The sequence below is a fragment of the Balaenoptera borealis genome (genome assembly GCF_965194805.1).
Source record: "Balaenoptera borealis genome assembly, chromosome: 5".
Lineage (NCBI taxonomy): Eukaryota > Metazoa > Chordata > Mammalia > Artiodactyla > Balaenopteridae > Balaenoptera > Balaenoptera borealis.
Window position 1 is genome coordinate 116,572,368 of NC_138862.1, and position 21,807 is coordinate 116,594,174.

General features: G+C 36.5%; 1 protein-coding gene across 6 annotated transcripts in view; it reads right to left on the reverse strand.

The window, feature by feature from the left end:
• The window catches only part of RNF13 (ring finger protein 13), a 147,612-nt gene that overhangs the window by 43,181 nt on the left and 82,624 nt on the right, over nt 1-21,807 (reverse strand). For 4 of the 6 annotated variants that reach the window (XM_082394427.1, XM_082394425.1, XM_082394428.1 and 1 more), the window contains 3 exons: nt 18,224-18,311; nt 11,757-11,847; nt 6,316-6,421 (listed from right to left, as the gene is read on the reverse strand). In XM_082394427.1, coding sequence (XP_082250553.1) covers nt 6,316-6,421; nt 11,757-11,847; nt 18,224-18,311 — 285 coding nt within the window. Of the gene's footprint in view, nt 1-6,315; nt 6,422-11,756; nt 11,848-18,213; nt 18,312-21,807 lie in introns of all 6 variants that reach the window. The other 2 variants (XM_082394429.1, XM_082394430.1) reach the window with 1 other exon arrangement.

The following is a 21,807-nucleotide window of genomic DNA, read 5'->3' on the forward strand; positions in this document are numbered from 1 at the left end:
TTATTTATTTATTTATTGATTGATTACTATGTTGGGTCTTCATTTCTGTGCGAGGGCTCTCTCTAGTTGCTGCAAGTGGGGGCCACTCTTCATCGCGGTGCGCGGGCCTCTCACTATCGCGGCCTCTCTTGTTGCGGAGCACAGGCTCCAGATGCGCAGGCTCAGTAGTTGTGGCTCACGGGCCTACTTGCTCCGCGGCATGTGGGATCTTCCCAGACCAGGGCTCGAACCCGTGTCCCCTGCATTGGCAGGCAGATTCTCAACCACTGCGCCACCAGGGAAGCCCCAAGTCCCCCACTATTACTGTGTTACTGTCGATTTCCTCTTTTAGAGCTGCTAGCAGTTGCCTTACGTATTGAGGTCCTCCTATGTTGGGTGCATATATATTTATAATTGTTATATCTTCTTCTTGGATTGATCCCTTGATCATTATGTAGTGTCCTTCCTTGTCTCTTGTAACATTCTTTAAAGTCTATTTTATCTGATATGAGTATTGCTACTCCAGCTTTCTTTTGATTTCCATTTGCATGGAATATCTTTTTCCATCCCCTCACTTTCAGTCTGTATGTGTCCCTAGGTGTGAAGTGGGTCTCTTGTAGACAGCATACAGATGGGTCTTGTTTTTGTATCCAGTCAGAAAGCCTGTGTCTTTTGGTTGGAGCATTTAATCCATTCACGTTTAAGGTAATTATCGATATGTATGTTCCTATGACCATTTTCTTAATTATTTTTGGTTTGTTTTTGTAGGTCCTTTTCTTCTCTTGTGTTTCCCACTTAGAGAAGTTCCTTTAGCATTTGTTGTAGAGCTGGTTTGGTGGTGCTGAATTCTCTTAGCTTTTGCTTGTCTGTAATGCTTTTGAATTCTCCATCGAATCTGAATGAGACCCTTGCCGGGTAGAGTAATCTTGGTTGTAGGTTCTTCCCTTTCATCACCTTAAGTATATCATGCCACTCCCTTCTGGCTTGTAGAGTTTCTGCTGAGAATCAGCTGTTAACCTTATGGGAGTTCCCTTGTATGTTATTTGTCATTTTTCCCTTGCTGCTTTCAATAATTTTTCTTTGCCTTTACTTTTTGCCAATTTGATTACTGTGTGTCTCAGTGTGTTTCTCCTTGGGTTTATCCTGTATGGGACTCGCTGCGCTCCCTGGACTTGGGTGGCTATTTCCTTTCCCATGTTAGGGAAGTTTTCGACTATAATCTCTTCAGATATTTTCTCTGGTCCTTTCTCTCTCTCTTCTCCTTCTGGGACCCCTATAGTGCGAATGTTGTTGCATTTAATGTTGTCCCAGAGGTCTCTTAGGCTGTCTTCATTTCTTTTCATTCTTTTTTCTTTAGTCTGTTCCGCAGCAGTGAATTCCACCATTCTGTCTTCCAGGTTACTTATCTGTTCTTCTGCCTCAGTTATTCTGCTATTGATTCCTTCTAGTGTAGTTTTCATTTCAGTTATTGTATTGGTCATCTCTGTTTGTTTGTTCTTTAATTCTTCTAGGTCTTTGTTAAACATTCCTTGCATCTTCTCGATCTTTGCCTCCATTCTTTTTCCGAGGTCCTGGATCATCTTCACTATCATTATTCTGAATTCTTTTTCTGGAAGGTTGCCTATCTCCACTTCATTTAGTTGTTTTTGTGGGGTTTTATCTTGTTCCTTCATCTGGTACATAGCCCTCTGCCTTTTCATCTTGTCTATCTTTCTGTGAATGTGGTTTTTGTTCCACAGACTGCAGGATTGTATTTCTTCTTGCTTCTGCTGTCTGCCCTCTGGTGGATGAGGTTATCTAAGAGAGAGGCTTGTGTAAGTTTCCTGATGGGAGGGACTGGTGGTACATAGAGCTGAGGTTTGCTCTGGTGGGCAGAGCTCAGTAAAACTTTAATCCGCTTGACTGCTGATGGGTGGGGATGGCTTCCCTCCCTGTTGGTTGTTTGGCCTGAGGCAACCCAACACTGGAGCCTACCTGGACTCTTTAGTGGGGCTAATGACAGACGCTGGGAGGGCTCACGCCAAGGAGTACTTCCCAGAACTTCTGCTGCCAGTGTCCTTGTCCCCACGGTGAGCCACAGCCACCCCCCACCTCTGCAGGCGACCCTCCAACACTAGCAGGTAGGTCTGGTTCAGTCTCCCCTGGGGTCACTGCTCCTTCCCCTGGGTCCCGATGCGCACACTACTTTGTATGTGCCCTCCAAGAGTGGATTTTCTGTTTCCCCCAGTCCTGTCGAAGTCCTGCAATCAAATCCTACTAGGCTTCAAAGTCTGATTCTCTAGGAATTCCTCCTCCTGTTGCCAGACCCCCAGGTTGGGAAGCCTGACGTGGGGCTCAGAACCTTCACTCCAGTGGGTGGACTTCTGTGGTATAAGTGTTCTGCAGTCTGTGAGTCACCCACCCAGCAGTTACAGGATTTGATTTTACTGTGATTGCGCCCCTCCTACCGTCTTATTGTGGCTTCTCCTTGTCTTTGGATGTGGGGTATCTTTTCTGGTGAGTTCCAGTGTCTTCCTGTCAATGACTGTCCAGCACCTAGCTGTGATGCTGGTGTTCTCACAAGAGGGAGAACACGTCATTTTAGTCTGCCATCTTGGTTCCTCAAGATAAACTTCTGACCACATTGTGCAAGGCATGGATGGATATGAATAAATAGAACTCATCCCACATATAGTAGGAATTCTCTTTGTTATTTGAGTATATAAATACTATAAATCACTTTATACAATACTTGAAAACAGACAAAATAGACAATTTCTTAGAAATATAATTTAGTATGATGAAGTAGACAAGCATTTATACATCCAAGTAATTATGAAAAAGATCAGCAGATCTAGATGATTTTACAGGCAACCTTCACCAAAAATTCAAGTAAACGATAATTCCAATTTTATTTTAAAAAAACTATTTTCGATAGTAGAAAATAAAAGAAAGCTTTAGTTTTTTTGTGGGGCTAGCTTTATCTTGTCTAATTATTTTAAACTGTGGTAAAATATACATAACATAAAATTTACTATTTAACCATTTTTAAGTACACAGGTATGTGTCAGTAAGTACATTCACGTCGTTTTGCTACCATCACCACCATCCATCTACCAAACTCTTTCCATGTCCCAAAACTGAAACTCTGTATGCATTAAACAGTAATTCCCCATTCTCCCCTCTCCACAGCCCCTGGCAACCACCATTCTACTTTCTGTCTCAATCTGACTACTCTAGGTACCACATATAAATAGACTCATACAGTATTTGTCCTTTTGTGACTGGTTTATTTCACTTAGCATAATGTCTTCAAGATTCATCCATGTTGTAGCATCTGTCAGAATTCCCTTCCTTTTTAAGGCTGAATAATATTCCATTGCATGTATATGCCACATTTTGTTTATCTACTCATCCATCAATGGACAATTGGGTTGCTTCTACCTTTGGCTTATTGAAAATAATGCTGTTATGAACATAAGCGTACAAATATCTGACTCCCTGCTTTCAATTCTTTTGGGTATATACCCAGAAGTGGAATTGTCAGATCATATGATAAATTTATGTTTAACTTTTTTGAAGAGTTGCTCTACTGTTTTCTATAGTGACTGCTCCATTTAACATTCCTACCAACAGTGCTCAAGGGATTGTCTAGTTTTGATGTCAAGATTATTCTAGCCGCATAAAACTAAAATTTTCCCCTTACCTGGACATTCAGATTGCTAATATTTTATTTAGGATTTTTGCACCTATGTCCAAGTGTAAAACTGGCAGATCATATTAGCAAAATTTGAATAACCCAAAATGCAAAGACAAAATTTATATATCATAATCAAAGAGAGTTTATACCCAAAATACAAGGATTTTTAGAATTTACGAAACAAATTCATGTAATCCAACATAACAATAGAGTAAAAGAAAAAACAATGATTATTACAACAGATAGAAAAAAAGACATATAATGCAGCACCCATTCATTATTTTAAAAGAAAAAAGGCAAATAAAAATTTAGTTTATTTCTAATTCTTATAACATTTTTTCTTGTTTTACCAGAAAATATAGCACAACGTTAAACAGGAGGTACAACAGGCATCCTTTGTTTTTTGTTCCTGACTTTCATGGGAAGGCTTCTAATAATTCACTATTTAATGATGTTCATTTTAAGTTTTTAGTCATTAATCTTTATTGGTTTAAGGGTATTTACTTCTAATTTGCCAAGGGTACTCTTTTTGTTTGTTGTTTGTTGTTCTAACTTTCCATCCTTGCTTCTACACTGAAAACCCAGGAGAATCAACAAATTCAAATTACCAGAATAGGAGAATTCAGTAAGTTTGCAGAGATAAGATTAATATATAAAAATCAATAATGTCCAGTGTCCAAATGTTGGTCTCTAAATACTACTCTTCAATTAAAAAAAGCAGAGCTCCTTGGAGAAATATCTGATTCCAGGGCTGGGGCAGAAAAATAAACAATGAGCCTGGAGTTTCTTATAGTACCAGACACTAAAGAAGTACTTACAAGACAAAAGGATGGGTCGAATCAAAGGGACCCAAGATCCAGCCTGCAGAGCTCCCAATCGCCAAAGCTCAAACAATTTAAACAGCAAAAATAATGTAGTATTGGATTATTACCCAAAGTATAAAATAAATATACAGAGTACAAACTAATATAAATAAATGATTGAACAAATAAATGCCAAGAAGAGACAAATGTTCCTTACAAAAAATTCTAAATAATAAATGTAGATACTTCCCTACTTCCAGGAAGTGGAGCTTAATTCCTGCCCCTCCCCACTTTTAGGACAGGCTATACTTAGTGCCTCACTTCCAAAGGAAGAATAGAATAGAGAAAGAGAAAAAATATTAACTTTATAGTGGAAAAACCTGGCAAACATTACCTAAACCAAGGGATGAAAGTTATCATCATCGGTGATGTCATGCAAATATCATGTACCCCCCTGGCATGTTAGGATGAGAAGGGCACTTGACTTTGCTGATACTCTTTTTAAAAACCTATAACCAACCCAGTCTAATCATAAGAAAAATATCAGATTAAGGGACATTCTACAGGATACCTGGCCAAGACTCTTCAAGGCTGTCAAGGTCATGAAAAACAAGGATAGATTAAGAAACTGTTCAGAGATCAGAGGAGACTGGGAATACATGATAATTTAAAACAATGTGGTAACCTGGACTGGGTCCTGGAACAGAAAGAAAACATTAATGGAAAAACATAAAATCTATCCAGTCTGGAATTTAGTAATAGTAATGTTACCACTGTCAGTTCCTTAGTTTTGACAAATGTATCATGGTAAAGTAAAATGTTAACAATGGGGGCAACTAGGTAAGGAATGTAGAGGAACTCTCTTCTTTGCAATTTTTCTGTAAATCTTAACATTATTCCAAAATTAAAAGTTTATTTAAAAAAATCAACAATGTTCTTATACCCTAGTAATAACCAATTAGAAAATGAAATTCCAAAAAGGTCTAACAAAATACATGCAAAATGTTTACAGAAAAAAATTATTAAACTGATGTATATGAAAGACCAAAATAAATTAAAAGAAAGACCACAACATCATAGGAAGACTGAATATTTCAAAGACAGTGTTTAATCTTTAATCTATGAATTCAATACAATAATAAACTCACTGGATGTTAATATAAATACTCTTTATGAAAAATAAAAAGGTTAGAGACAATAATGGGATTGTTTTATATCTTTGTAAATCTCTTTTAATATCTATCTTAATAGAATACAGAGGGATTCTCATATCTGCTTCTGCATTCAATTTGTTTTGATATCACACACCATGTAGCCTCTAGAAACCTCTTCTATAAACCCTAAGAGAATCCCACTATCTACCCATCAATACATCTTTTTCTCTTTATTTTTTATAATGCATTTCAAAGTAAGCTGCAGATATCAGTATAATTCTCCTCAAATACTTCAGCATATAAACTCATTACTTAGAGTTTAGCATTTTTTTATTAGTTCCTTTTTTCTCTTTATGTAAAATTTACATACAATGAAATGCACAAACTTTAAGTATGAATTTGGTGATTCAGACATTGCGCAACCCAAATGTCTCTCAAGATGCAGAACGTGACTCTCACTCCCCAGGAAATTCCCTTATACCCTTCTGAGTAAATTCCCCATTCCTCTCTAGCCCCCCAGAAGCAAACACTGTTTTGATTTTTTTTCTACCCAGATTATCTTTGCCTTTTCCAGAACCGGTCATATAAATGGACTCATACAATACGTACTCTTTTATGTAAGGCTTCTCTCACTCAATACAGTGTGTTTTAGAGCCATTCATACTATTTTTTAAAAAGTATTTAAAATTATTTTACCTACCATGAAAATGACTATCAAGATGAGACAGATGCCCACTATGATAAGGAAGGGGATTAAGTAGTATTCCAGAGGAAGGCTAAATTCTGGAACTAAGATAATGTGGCCCCTGGAAGAAAAGAAAAATTAATAGTTGGGAAGTATTAAAAGTTGCCAAATTATGATATTAATTGAAAACAAAAATATTTTTAAAAGGCATTTAGACATTACAATTCAATCCACTAGACGCATCTCATTTTCTAACATATTATTTCTAATAATTTAAGGGATGCTTTTTCCAATGTTAAGTCAATTTTACATACCGGCCAAAATAATTTGCCTATATAATTAAAAGAAACTTTTAGACTGGGTAGAGGAAATCAGCCAATCAATACTTACTGTGTCCATCCTGGAATCACGCATTTACTGAATTTAGTAACCTCGGTAAAAGTTAGCATATTTTACATGCAAAATCAGCATTTAAAAAATGGCAGTGCCTCGGGCAGCATGTCAACAAGAACCCCCTCCCCAAGCAAATCACTGTTCATAAATTCCTCCCATGAAAAAAATCTCTGGAGCCACTGTTGATGAAAATATACTCCCCGTTCCCTTTATGCTTCACATGAGCTTGTTGTACCAAGTACAACAGATATAACCCCTGTACTCCACATTCATCTGTGAGATATGGAATGAAAGAACCAGCAACAGAATTCACAGGAGTTGTAGCTTCTCTCTTCTCAACCTTCTCCACAGCTTGAATGAAAAAAAAAAACGCTACAAAAAAGTGTATGTTGCGCGTGGGGACAGGGGGGTAGAGAGTACCACAGGATTTATTCTCCTCTGTTACTAACCATGGTTAATACGTTATATGGTTATTAACCATACAATACTGCTATTATAAAAATTCACTGGGACTCATGAAATGAAACGGAACAGAATAAGCACACTACCTGTGTTGCGTGAGCAAATTTTACATGGCAGCAAAATCCTGCAATAGAAAATACCCTCAGTCTAGGGAAGAGTCTGTATAATGGTCAGTGAGATGACTGATTTCTCCATAATATTCCTGTGCTACTCAACTAGTATGGTGCCAGCAACACTACTTTGTTACCCACTGCTGGCTGGTTTTTTAAGTAGTGACTCCAAGTACTTCATAACACAAGGGTTAAATGCAAAACAAAAATTCTCAACGTAAAAGGAAATGAAAACAGGTTGACTCCTTCCCCCATGTAGAAATGCTTAGGATGCCCTAGTACTCAAGAAAAATAACATGAAAACAAATTATTTCTATTCCCAAGCGATTTTTAAGTCTTTATGCTATTAACAATTTTATTCACATCCAAAGAGCTCTATCAATCTTTAACAAAAAGAAGAACAAAAAAGATAATACCAGGAATTTCCCCCAATAATTTAAATATTTTCCAAAAACTGCTAAGATTGCTAAAAGTAGCTTTTTACTTCACTTTCCAGCAGAATGACAAAAGATTTATATGCATTTTTGTAACTTAATATAAAATACTGAAGTGACTGATACATCATCAGTATAAAAAAGAGAAAAGCAAGCCTGGGCTCCTCTATTTGATACCATCTCTTCCAGCATGAGGCCAGCTCTGTAAACAATGTCCCTGTTCTTGGTACAAACCCTCTGAAACTGCCCCAGGGCCACGGCTGAAATACAGTAGCAAATGGTGCCACTTTTAAGTAGAAGAGCCTTTCAATGAGATGCTGATCCTCTGCAACCTCCCTAACTACTTCCACCAAACTGCTATAAATTAACACTGTTAGGGTTTAGAAGCCAGATTAAACTATATATAGATAGAGATACGGACACTGAGCTTTTAAGATACTTAGAGCCGTCTATCAACTGTAGACCCTTTAAAGATCTTCACAATATATCTTGACAGTAAACTAAAATGGTTTGAGATATAGCAGGCTATATAAACGAGATAGCTTATAGTTTACTGCGTTTTCTTAACCAAATTGCTAATGGTGAAGGTGGTGATGGCGATGATATAGGGTGGACAACTACAACAGAGTATCAGTCCCCCAGCTTTATTTCTATTCCCTCTGCCCAGGTTCCCACAACTGAGGCTGCAGACTCATCCCTGTCCTAACCCCAGATCAATCTGTATTTGAAGGAGGAGATATTTAAACAGCTTTTAGTAAGAATCTTCCCATACTACCTCCATGTCCACCCCTCAATATTGTACTTTCCATGTGCTCTGCAGCTAAGACTCCATCATTGAAGCAGAGTCTTAAGCAACCTAGGAAATAGTGTCTCATTCTCCTTTGCATGAGTTCCCAGGCTACTTTCAAACCAGGTGTTAGGCCTAAACTCTAACTTCAATAATAATCTAACAGTAACAGTAATCTCTAATTTCCCCACCCCTCTGTTGACACAGGAGGTCTTGCCTTGTCTGTTTTGTTATCCAACCCCCATCATGAATTGGGAGATTGGGATTGACATATATACACTAATATGTATAAAATGGATAACTAATAAGAACCTGCTGTATAAAAAAATAAATAAAATTCAAAAATTCAAAAAAATACTTTAAACATATATATTCAATTATCTTTGGCAGATGCTAGAAAACCAAACCATTTTAAAAACAGTAAATAAAGGGAAAGAATCAAATGTTTATCCTATCTTTCCTAAACAGACTGTACATCAAGGTAATCAAATAATTGATAAGGGGTGAGTCCTCTTTACAGAAGTATTTCAGCTAATAAATGAAGAAGGAATTATAAAATTAGATTACTTGCAAATCCTAAAGAACTAATGGATCTAGACAATGATCATTAATGATTGCTGCCCTCGCAAAGAGAGAACCAAATATTATGTCTCCTGATGGAAATACATAATAACACACATAAATTACTCTTGCCTCACCTATCCTCCTGGCCCTCCAAGCACACTTGAATTTGAACAAACCTCTAGGTCTAATGAGCAATTTACAGGGAAAATAAGAAACAAAGGAATACTCTAGGCAATACACCAAGGATGCAGTCAGGAAAGTCTGGACTGTGGTAAAAACTGTACAGGACAAATGACCCTGTTGCTTCAATAAATAAATGACTAGGAAAAAAAAAAGAGGCATAGCAAGTGTATGGATTAAAAATAGGGTGATCACATGCCCTGATTTGCTCAGAAACAAATCTAAAGACTGAAATATGGGTTGATATTGAATTAATGTTTACTTTAAAAAAAAATGTAAAATAATGATAATATCATTATATTTTTTATATATAACCTATCTTCTAGTGAAATATTCTGAGATATTTACAGTTGAGATGATAGGATATATAGTACTTGCTTTAAAATAATCATGGTGTGGGGAAGAAAAGTGGCGGGTGGCGCTTCAGAGCGGACAGTCCAAACAAAATTGGCCATGAGTTGATAATTCTGAAACTGAAGGATCAGATTCATTATACTCACCTCCCTACTTTTAAACAGTAGAATAAATTAATGGGTAGGTAGGTAGGCAGGCAGGCAGACCGACCAGCCAGCCAGCCAGCAGATGGATGAGGCAAATCAGTATGTACAGGTCCACAATCCCTTAAGCACAATTCTGAAACCTAAAAAGCTTTAAAAAGTAATGTTTGCAATTCATTTGCTAGTCAACCTGAACCTAACTGACATGATAAGATACTCATACATTTATTGCAGATATATATGTAATGTGGTTATGGGATGCTGCCTCAAATCCTATTTGGATGTTACGTAACTTTTAAAAATCTGAAAATGTTACAATTCCATGTTACATCTGTCCCCAAGAGTTGGGATAAGGGATTTTGTGGCCTTGCATTAACATGGGAAGGGTCTAAATATTAAGTAAATAAAGTATGTTACAAAATACTAAGTATTGTATGGTACTATTTTACGAGCACATTATCCCTAATTAATGTCAGCATTCAAACATGTGGAAAAAAATTAAAAGCTTTTTAAAAAACAGTAGCTGTTGTTAGAGAACAGCATCATAGGGACTTTTGTTTAAATGCTTTATATTTCTGAATTTTTCCACATTTTACCAGCAGGTATGTATTACTTTTTTAATGTAAAAAGATATGACTTTACCATTAAAAACAAAAAAAGACTCTTTAAAATACATGTTAAAATATACAGACTTTTTCTAAATGAAGCAATAATACTGAGGTAAAAGCAAGTAGTAGTTCTCCACCCCCCATTAACTACATAAATATGGCTGACAAAATAGCATCTTGCCTAACTATTTTTAATACAACATCCAAAATTATATTCCCTAACTTAATAAAAATGTTCTGAGCACAGAATATGTGAACAGTATTTTAAATATCAAAACTGTATAGGGAAAATGACAAAAATAATAAACAATCCTTCCCTCTCTTTTTTTTATTCATATCCAAACTCAAATATTCCTGGATTTTTTTCCCCCCTAAATAATTAGAATTGCATTTCACTGTGCCAGTTTCCTCTTTTGGCAAATGTAGATAGTAAGAGATAATAATAACCTCTAGAGGGTTGTTTGAGAATTATAAATGTAAAGGCCTTGTTTCATGAGTGCCTGGCACTTGCTAATTCCTCAATAAATACTACTGCTTTTATTATTAATACTGTTGTTATTGTTCCTCTTAGTCAAAAGGCTGTTCCCTGTCCACTATGTTTTGGGGAGCTGTTTCATGGAAGAAGCTCTGAAGTGTTAATTTAATTGCACTATTTCTATATAAGATAAGACAGCTGTGCCTTAAGTTAGTTTCAGTCTATTTGTTACCATGGTAATGAGATTTTGGGGAGAAATTCCATAAGAAGTTTCTAATTCCAAATCAAACTTTTTACACTTGAAAACAAACTTTCTGTGTTTGTAAAAGTTAGTCACTTAACACAGTGTTTTGGATTCTTTGTTTATAAAATAACATTTCTTTTTAATAAAATACAAACATGTCTTAATGAAAAGTATCATATAAATGTAAATCAGGGACTTCCCTGGTGGTCCAGTGGTTAACAATCTGCCTTCCAATGCAGGGGACAGACGCAGGTTCGATCCCTGGTTGGGAACTAAGATCCCACATGCTGCGGGGCAAATAAGGCCACGCGCCGCAACTACAGAGCCCACACGCCCCAATGAAAGGTCCTGCATGCTGCAGCTAAGACCCAACACAGCCGGGAAAAAAAAAAAAAAAGTAAATCACATTGCTTCTAAATACCAATGGTTTGATTAAACTATAAAAGGGAAAGTTTTTTTTACCTTTTTAGCAACATGGGTGGCTTAATCTCTCTAGCATAAATGTATTTGCAATATGCAATCATACACAGAACAAACAGTACAATACAGTAAGTCTTAAAATCATGACTTAAGAAGATATCATTTAGCCCGATAGAGTACATTCTAAAACAGAACTTTGATTACAACTAATCTTATATAATTCTACCCTAATAAAGAGAATAATTTTAAGTTACATGATTATTTCTTACATCCATTACTTACCCTTTTTCATATGTGAATTCATCTTTCAGGGAATTAGCTGATGATTCGCCAATAAAGACAGATGGAATGTCAATTTTCTTTAGTACCTCAACTGTATAAAACAATAATAAAATTATTCTTCAAAGGCCATACTTAGTGTAAAATCAACTTAACCTTCTTCATAATAACAGCAAATACAACTGGAAATAATTACAATCAACTTGAATTGTCTATTATTTGATTTTCCATATTGCATATTTATACCACCATCAAAATGGCTGAGAAACATTATTACATTTACAATAACAAAAGCTAACATTTTGCATATAACATTACCGCACTACCTCAATAGTCCTGAGATTGAAATATAATTCTTATTTTGATTATTTCCATTTGATTTATTTGATTTATTCCTCTACAAACATAATTAACTATTAGAAAAGGAAGAAGAGGAAGAAATGTAAAGTGTTTTTTCCATTCATAACTTAATTCCTAAATGAAAAAGTGAAAAAAGCTTTTTTTTACATACCCATTCCCACGAGAGGTGTAAGCCAAAGAATGTAGGAAAAGACCACTTTACAACAGTCTGAAAAATGACACCACACATCTAAGGCTTTACAGAGTGAAGGGCTGACAGTTCAGAAAGGGCACAGGATAGGGAAGCTGGGTAAATTTCTACTTCCTCCTAAGCCTGGAGTTCATGATAAAGCACTGTGTTTTGATTCGTGTCTTACGAAAGTTTACTTTTATATCTATGCTAAAAAACCAAAATCAAATGCCAACAAAAAAAGAACTTTGCAAAAATTACCCAGTACTCAAGATGAGAAATAAAAAAAATCATCTTACTCTTCCTATAGAAAAAGCAGCCATATTTTTAACTGCGAGTTATTTTAACAGATTTGGCTTTAGAGAAAGTCCATTTGTTTTCTTTTGTTACATTTTTCACAACAACTTTGTTCTACATTTCTTTTAAAAATGTATATTTATTATTTATTTAAAAGAGGGGGGTGGATACAAGTAAAGAAGAACAGAACACAGCCATAATCCTTCCCACCCAAAGACAAGGCTTTCACTTGAAGCAGTATAAACAGTTCTTTAAGTTTCAACAAATGCATACAATTATGTGAGCACCACCACAATCAAGATAAAAAATGTTTTATCATCCCTCCAAATTCCCTCATGCCCCTTTACAGTCAACCCTCACCACAACCTCGGCAACCACTGATGTATTTTTCTTTAATTCTTATAAAGACAAGTTTTAAAATCTTGGTATCCTTAGTAGAGTACATTTTTCTTTTCGTTTTCAGATTGTTTGGATATATGCAAATAAAATCATTCATTCCGTACGTTCTCTCTCTTTCTGTCTCTCTCTCACACACACACATACACACATGCCCATATCATATAAACCCTAAGAGGGAAGAAACCAAAATGGTTAGCAGAGGAACACTTAATCACTATCTTTATATTACTAAGGTCAATAAATATTTAAATTTTTGTATTAATGGGATCGTATAATAATGGGAAAAAGTATAGGCTTTTTCCACTTAATGGTATACCTCAGATATCCTGTCATGTCAATAAATAAATATCTACCTCATAATTTTTAATAGCTACAGAGGTACTGTTATATAACCATATATATTTTAGGGAGATATTTTCTGTCATGCTAAGAGATCTTTCTCTTTCACATAACAGTTTAAATTTTAATTTATTTGATAATTAAAACTTGGAATTGTATACCCTTTGTAAAATGCTTTACTCTTTCATGAAGATACTCTGATAAACTTGAGGAGGAATTTTTGGCTTGTAACTACTGGCTTAGAATTATTGGGAGCAACATAACTTCCCTGAGTTATGATATCTAATGACATGGTAAAAGTTCCTCACTTTAGTCAGAAGATTAAGAAGGGGGAAATGACGTACACAAATTTGAACAGCCATCCTGGAGACTTTGCAACATCATTTATCTACTGAAAACAAAACCAAATGTTTTAGTTCACAAAATACTTTAAAAACACGAAATCTTAATCTGATCCACAAAACAACTCTGTGAAGTATCGTGCCAAATAGTATTATCGTATCACAGACATTATAATTTAAGCAGCCAGCCCTAACCTCTCCAGACGCATACGTCCAACTGCCGGTTCAGTTTCTCCATTTGACTGCCTAGCAGATGTTTCAGCCTTAATGTTTCTCAAACGGAATCCTCAATATCTCTTTTGCCTTAATCAGTTCTACTTCTACTCTTTCTCATCTCTGTAACTAACTATTCACCTGGTTTCTCAAGTTAAACATCTTGGAGTTCTCCTTGTCTCCTCCCCTTCTTTTATTCCTTATATCAAACCCTATCAACCTCAAAACAGATCCACAATTCTATCACTTCCCATCACAGTCACCGCTAATACTCCAAACTGCCATCACCTCTTGCCTGGCTGCTGCACCGATGTTCTAACTGGCCTCTCAGTTGGCACTCTTGCCCATCTCTCACCTTCAGTCTATTCTCCAAAGAACAACCAAAGTGATCCTTTTAAAACCTGTCAGATCACCTCACGCCTCTGCTTAAAACCCATGTAAAACAAATTCCAAAGTCCTACAAGACCCAACATGATCTAGCCCCTGGCTCCCTCTCCAACTTCATCCCCTGCAGCTCTCTCTCTCCCTTGTTCACTCTACTCCAGCCACTGTGATTTTCTGCCACACCTTGAAAACACCAAGTATGCTTTATCTTTGAGCATTTGCATTTGCCTGATGTTCCCTTTCCTCGGAATATCCTCCTCCAGAAATCTGCATGGCTCAGCCTCTCACTTTAGACCTATGCTCAAATGTCAAAGCCTCATAGCAACCTTCTCTGATCACCCTATCTAAAATAGCCATCCTCCTCTCATCCCTGTCACTACGTATCCCTTTAACCTGGCATGTTTTTCTTCATAGCGCTTACCACTACTTGACATATACCATACCTCTTTGATTATGTGTTCATTTCCTCTCTCCCACCCTAGAATGCAATAATAACAATAATAATAACTGCAGCAATAATAATAGCAGCTAAATAACCATTAAATGATTACTAAGAACCAGGCAGTCTTCTAGATGTTTTATATGTCATAAGCAACAAACCAGTGAATTGAGTACTATTATCATCCCCATTTAACATATCAGAAAAGTGAGGCATAGAGATGTTAGGTAATGTTCCCAAGGTCACATAGCTGGTAAGTGGTGGAGCTGGGATTCAAACCTTGTAAGGCAATACTCAGAAACCATACTCTTTAACTACTGCATTCTGCTACCTCAATGAAAAGTATGAGCAAAGCCTTAAAACTGTATCATTTCCTGCTGTAGTCATGATGCCTAAGAGAGTGCCTGATGCAGAGTAGGCTGACAAAAAATATTTGTTGAAGGCAGAAAGCAAGGAAAAAAGGAGAAGAAACAAACCCATACTGGTAACTTGCCCTATTTATACAGCTAGAAATTTGCACAGCCTAGACCCAAACTTGAGGCTCAGACTCCTAATGTAGGCTCTTTCCACTCTGCTATGGCATGGGTTTTCTCATATACCTTCTTTCATATGATCTTCAAAACCCTGTCAGGTCAAATAAAAATTAAAATTATTCACACTTTTACAGACGAAAATAAAGGGCCTGGAAAGGTTAGTAACTTTTCCAGCAGCACAGGTCAGTTCATATATCAACTAACTTGGAATAAACCCACATTTCCTGGTCTTGAAGTTCGTATTCTTCCCCACCACATTCTGCTGCCTCCTGAAGATGACAAATGTGATTGACTCACTGAGCTAGTCTATCATTCTATGTCCTAGATGAAATAAGAAACAGATACATTCCTGTGTGAAATGTTGGCAAGAGGCCTTTAAAACTTCCTTTTGGGTCCAGATATTAGAACCTCTGCTCTTAGGAGAACACATGTGGCTATGATCTAAGCCTAAAAAGAGCGATAGATACATGCTTCTTTTAATAAATCTGTGCTTCCTTTTCCTCTACCAAGTAACAGCAAAGATGAAAATGGTAAAGATCTTTACAACGTGTTGGATATATGAAATGTTCAAACACATACACACTCAAGGACAGAGCAAAATGTCATGGAAAGTAATCTAAGCAATGAAGTCAAGAACCAAAATTCTGAACAATCTCTGAAATATAATAACTCAGTCGGAACATTTCCATAGCAACAACAGGATTACACGGTTATGTGCTACTTCTAATATTTAGCACACTTTCCTTAGGAACTGATATGATAATCACAAAAAGGTTTTAGTACAAAGACAAAACAGGTGTTAAGGGGAACTGACACTTTCATCTTGCAAATTTTTTATTAAAAGCATGTCAAAAGAGTAAATAGTTTACAAATACTAATCATTTTATTCAACCCAGAACCCTTGAGAAGGTCTTGAGGGTTGCTAAAACCTAGGCCCAGGCCTTCAGCAAAACACACAAAGAGTAGGTAACTTGCTCAAAATTATACATTCAAAACAAGTAGGAGCACACATTTGAATTCAGGCCTATTTTTAGAGTGTGTACACTTTCCGTTTTGCCAGTAATGTATACAGGTCACAAAAGTGACTAGCCTGGGAGGTACTGTGTAGGATAATAATTTTTTTTTAATGCGAGGTGATTAAAGGAAGAGAAGACAACTGTGTCAAATCTGTAGTAAAACAGTACTAGTTTATTTGATAAGTAAAATCCCTTCATCAATTCCTCTAATTCCTAAACAGTGGTTATCAAACCTTTTGTGAAATGCTAGAACCTCTTAAGGGTACTTCATGCATTCTACAGTTATGATTTAATCAGCTAGAAGATTAAAATAATAATTTAAAATATAAAGAAATTAATTAATGAACTTATTGCTAAGTTTTACTTTTTATATATTGTAATTTTGCCCCAGATTATATTAGGGGTAAGAAGGAAAAGAGTTCAACTCACCAACAACAAAAAATACTGTCTCATGTTATAAAAAGATTTTTTTGGTCAAGGAATCCAAAATATTTCCTACTGAGGATGCAGTTATTTAAAGTCCTAAATACATTCCAATGGAGTATATCAGTCCATAGCTTTAGGTCTGCTCTTTGCTGAAAACTCTTTCTTGCATATATGACTCAATCCAACTTAATAACAAGAGGTATTATTGTTATATACTAAAAGAAAAACAAAAACAAAATATTTAATCCTGAATGTTGGCAGTGTATTTATTTAGTGTATTCTGGGTTCTGAACCCAATTGCCAATGTGTGTGGGGATCTTCCCACACCATCAAACAACTCAACTCAATTCTGACATTGTCTACCTGGAGATATAGCATCAGATTCCACAGGGTTAGGGTTCGGTCTCACAAGAATCCCCATCCCCCACTTCAGACACCAGCCGCAAGTCCAAGCTGTTACCTGTGCTTCTGACCCACCCACCAGCTACGGACTGGAGGTTCCAACAACCCTTACTCCATGGGTTCAATTAATTTGCGAGAGCAGCTCACAGAACTCAAGGAAACATTTTATTTACTAGACTACCAGTTTGTTATAAAAGGATATAATTCAGGAACAACCAGATGAAAGAGATGTATAGGGCAAGGTATATGGGAAGGGGTGCAGAGGTTCCATGGTCTCTCCAGGAGTGCAACTTTCCCAGCATCTCCACGCTTCCACCAACCCAAAAGCTCTCTGAACCTGTCCTTTCAGGTTTTTACAGAGGCTTCATTACATAGGCATGACTGATTAAAACCACTGGCCCCTGAGGTCAGGGGGTGTGACTGAAAGTTCCAACCTTCTAATCACCTGGTTAGTTCTCCTAGCAACCAGCCCCATCCTTTGGTGGAGTCCAAAAGTAGTCTCATTAACATAAAAAAGACACCTTTAACACTCTCACTAAATTAAGTGAAAGGATACAGCTTAAAAATCAGTCTGATTAAAGCCAGTTATTTCATTAAAATTGGCTCATTTTCTCTAGTAAAGAATAAGGAAAGACATTCCCATTTTGAATGGAAAGCTATAGGCATGCCAATATACGTTACGGGGCTAATAATAACCAACTGGCATAAGAGAGCACAAGTATGTGGCTTTGAAATTCCACAAGAATACAGTAGCTACTTAGTATTTCTGCATATCCTAAAATTTAACGTTGTGAATCTCTAAATAAATCACAAAAATTCTCCTATGGCATCCTTAACTCAATATGCTTATCTCTATTTAAAGCTTTGGCTTTCCTTTGGTTTTTTACCATAATATCAATACATCCTCTAAAATGAAACACATAGGTTAAAAAAGCAACAGCAACAACGACAAACTGTTCAGAAAAGAACAAGTCAATTCCACTTATATTGTGAACAAAATTATCCCAAGAGGATTAAAAATTGGAAATTATCTTTCTGATGGAGAAGAAATTTTGCTTTTTGAACAGAAAATGAAAGAAAAGAAATTCTGGTAAGTTTTAGTTTCGAATGATTGGTCAAACAGGAGAGAAGAAAAGTGATACCTGTACTTACTGTCGTTGGATCCCATGCTAATGAGGTCATCAGAATCAACATTGTGAACTATGGCTGCTTTGTATCCTGCCCTCTGTGCATTTAAAACCTGCAAGTCAGAAAACAGTCATGATAGGAGGAAGAAAGTGCTTTGTCATAAGGCCCCTCAACTTCAGCAAACATAAATCAACGAGCCCATAACATACAACTAGAACTAGATTATGTATATATACAAGAACAGATCTCAAGTGTGTTCTCGAAACATAATGTGTTTTATTAATTGATTATCAAGGACTTCTTTAGATATCTTGATTTCACTCATGGTACTAAATGAAATGAGAGGCAAATAAAGGACAGAGATACAAGCTACCAAACCAAAAGGATCCAAAGCAATAAACCTGTCTGGCTCTAAAGAGGTAGAGGCTTGTGATCAAGCTCTTGAGTCATGAGCCCTTGAGAAGTCAAATCTACCTCTGCTACTGACGAGTGCATTAAACTTGGGCAAATTCTTTTTCTTCCTTAATCCTCAGTTTCCCCAACTTTAAAATGAGAATGGCAACAATATTTTTCACATATGTAAAATAATTTTTTAAATGCTTAATACCATGCCTGATACCTAGAAATGAATCAAATAAAAGCTATTCTCATTATTAGCTTGATCATCAACGATTTTCTTTAAAAATCCCTTCTAAAGCTTTGAAAAAATTAAAAATAACTCCAGCCTGAAGTTGCTTACTTTGGTTCTACTAGCTATATAATCTTTCCTAAAACTAGTCTCCAAAATAGTAAGCTTTGCACCATAAGAATATGGCTAGATGTGTGGAAGAATTTTCGTACATGAAAGATCTGAAAAGTATCCACACATGTTACCACACCTCACTTTTAAAATAACAATCTGTTTTAAATAAAAATAAACCCAGACCTAACTCCTTTGGACTGTTTGGTAAAAATGAAGGATCAGATCATTATTTGCATACTGGTTAAATAAAATGAAAATTGGGTATGCAAACATATATATATAAAATAGTTTTGAATACTTGAAATACTTTTGAATACTCTGGATATAATTCTGGATACTTAATATGGTAAGAAACTCTTGAAACACTGTTTTAGTTATCAGCATAATAATGATTCAAAATTCTACCATAATTCAATAAAGATAAGACCTGAGTCAAGCTCCAAAGAGTAAGGGAAAGCCCAAAAAGTCGGGTTCCTGAGAGTAAAAGGAATGCCCAAGTGTTCAGCAGACTGGATTTGAATGCTAAGTAAGAAAAATGAGGTTCATGTATTTAACCCCAATCAGGTAAGAGTAAAATTCTCTTCTGCATTACCACTGACTTCTCTACAACTACCTCACAAATGAAAGCTGGAATTCTGAAAGAGACAATAATGTGCATTAATCAGGATATTTTTATCCTATCATCAAAAAACCCCTGAATCTGCAGTGCCTCAAAGAGTTAATATTTTATTCATCTTTATAGTCTCTACAGAACCTACGAAATAATATCCAGACAGAACAGGCACTCATTACATATTACTAGAATGAGAAAATGTATAAAATATGTGCTTAAATTAATAGCTCATATTATAACATTACAAACACAAGAGAGAAAATAAGGCAGTTTTTTTTTTTAATGAATTAAAATAGCATAAATAGTTCACCAACATAGGACCTACTGCTCTAATGTTGGGAATAACGGCAAGAAAACCAACCAGCCAACAAAATTGTTACAAGGAATGTTTTGCAGTCACGCAAAGAAAAGTCAATAATCAAAAAAGTAAGTTTACTATTTTTTGCCTATGTGTGCATGTTTTATTTTTAGGTGGATTTTGTTTGTTATACAACTAAAATTTAAGAAAATGCCAGCCTCCACAGCCTCTTCTCCGTAGATTTTACTGCTTTCCAAGGGTAGGGGAAAAAAAAATCTCTCAAGAAGAATATAATAGCTTCTAAACTTTATTTCTTATTTATTACTTATATATTAACCTATTATTTATTCATTATATTATCATAGCAGAACAGACTTCACTTAGCTTTTACTGAAACAAAAGTATACTTGGTTGGGGTTGCTATTAGTTTATCTGATGCTTTAATGACCATTTAACTGTTCCCCAAAAAAGCTAACCAAGTAACTAAGGAGAAATGTTTCTTTCACAAATCCAGAAAACAACTGTTTCCAGAGATACAATTTAAGAAATGTAGGGCTTCCCTGGTGGCGCAGTGGTTGAGAATCTGCCTGCCAATGCAGGGGACACGGGTTCGAGCCCTGGTCTGGGAAGATCCCACATGCCGCGGAGCAACTAAGCCCGTGAGCCACAACTACTGAGCCTGTGCGTCTGGAACCTGTGCTCCGCAACAAGAGAGGCTGCGACAGTGAGAGGCCCGCGCACCGCGATGAAGAGTGGCCCCCGCTTGCCACAACTAGAGAAAGCCCTCACACAGAAACGAAGACCCAACACAGCCATAAATAAATTAATTAATTAATTAAAAAAAAATATATATATATATAAAAAAAAAAGAAATGTAGAATTTATATCAAAAGTTGTTCTCTCCTAATATAAAACTTAAGTTTTACATTTCTTTTTAAAGCCAACTAATACACAAAGTCATTGAAATTACATGATTTAACTTGTTTCCCTGAAAAATATATATTTGTGAGCAAAGATACAACATGTTAAGATACACAGAAGGTGGTCTCAGGAGCCATGATAAAGTGTATGTAAAGAAACATAGTTCAATTCAGTAAGTGTTTGCTGAATTTACATAACAAGTAAGGTACAGTGTGCTGGGCACCATGCAGAACTCAAACGTGAATCAGAAACAATCACTATCCTCAGAGATCTGGATACTCATGAATATCCAAACAGATCGGGTGCTTTCTAGCCTATCTGCTCATGCTATCATCTCTGCTTGGAATAGGCTTTGTCTTCTGAACGCCTAATCAGCCCTTTAAATTCCATTACCTCCATGAAGCCTGCCTGTCCTGTTCCATGCCCTGTTCCACATGCTGTCCCAAGCACCCATATAACTGCTTCCTGCTTAGTATTTATATCAGTTTGTTATCTTATATAGTGCCTTATAGTTGTTAGGGGAAGCACCGACAGAAACCGCCCGCCCTGGCCAGGCAAGGTAATAGCCACTTGTATGAGTTATCTCACAACAGGAGATCCTGGTAAGGAACATGGAACTAACAAGCTACCACCAACCGGAAGAATTCGGGAAGGGTCAGAAGGAGAGAAGAGACGCCAGTCCACATGTCCTACCAACCTCCCAGAATCCTTCTTGATGGAATCCACCTTGGCTGAGTGATGCGTGTGCCACCAGGAAGGACCCTGAGTCAGAATGACTGGCCGGAGACAACCCAGAAACTAACCCCATTAACCATAAAACCCGAGACTGTGAGCCATGTGGCAGAGCAGTTCTCCTGGGTCCCCTGACCCTGCTGCTCTCCACCCAGGCGCTCCCCCCGCGAAAAAGTCTCTTGCTTTGTCAGCACGTGTCTCTTCAGACAATTCATTTCCAAGTGTTAGACAAGAGCCCACTCTTGGTCCCTGGAAGGGGTCCCCCTTCCTACAACATACTTACGCATTATATGTACCATCCC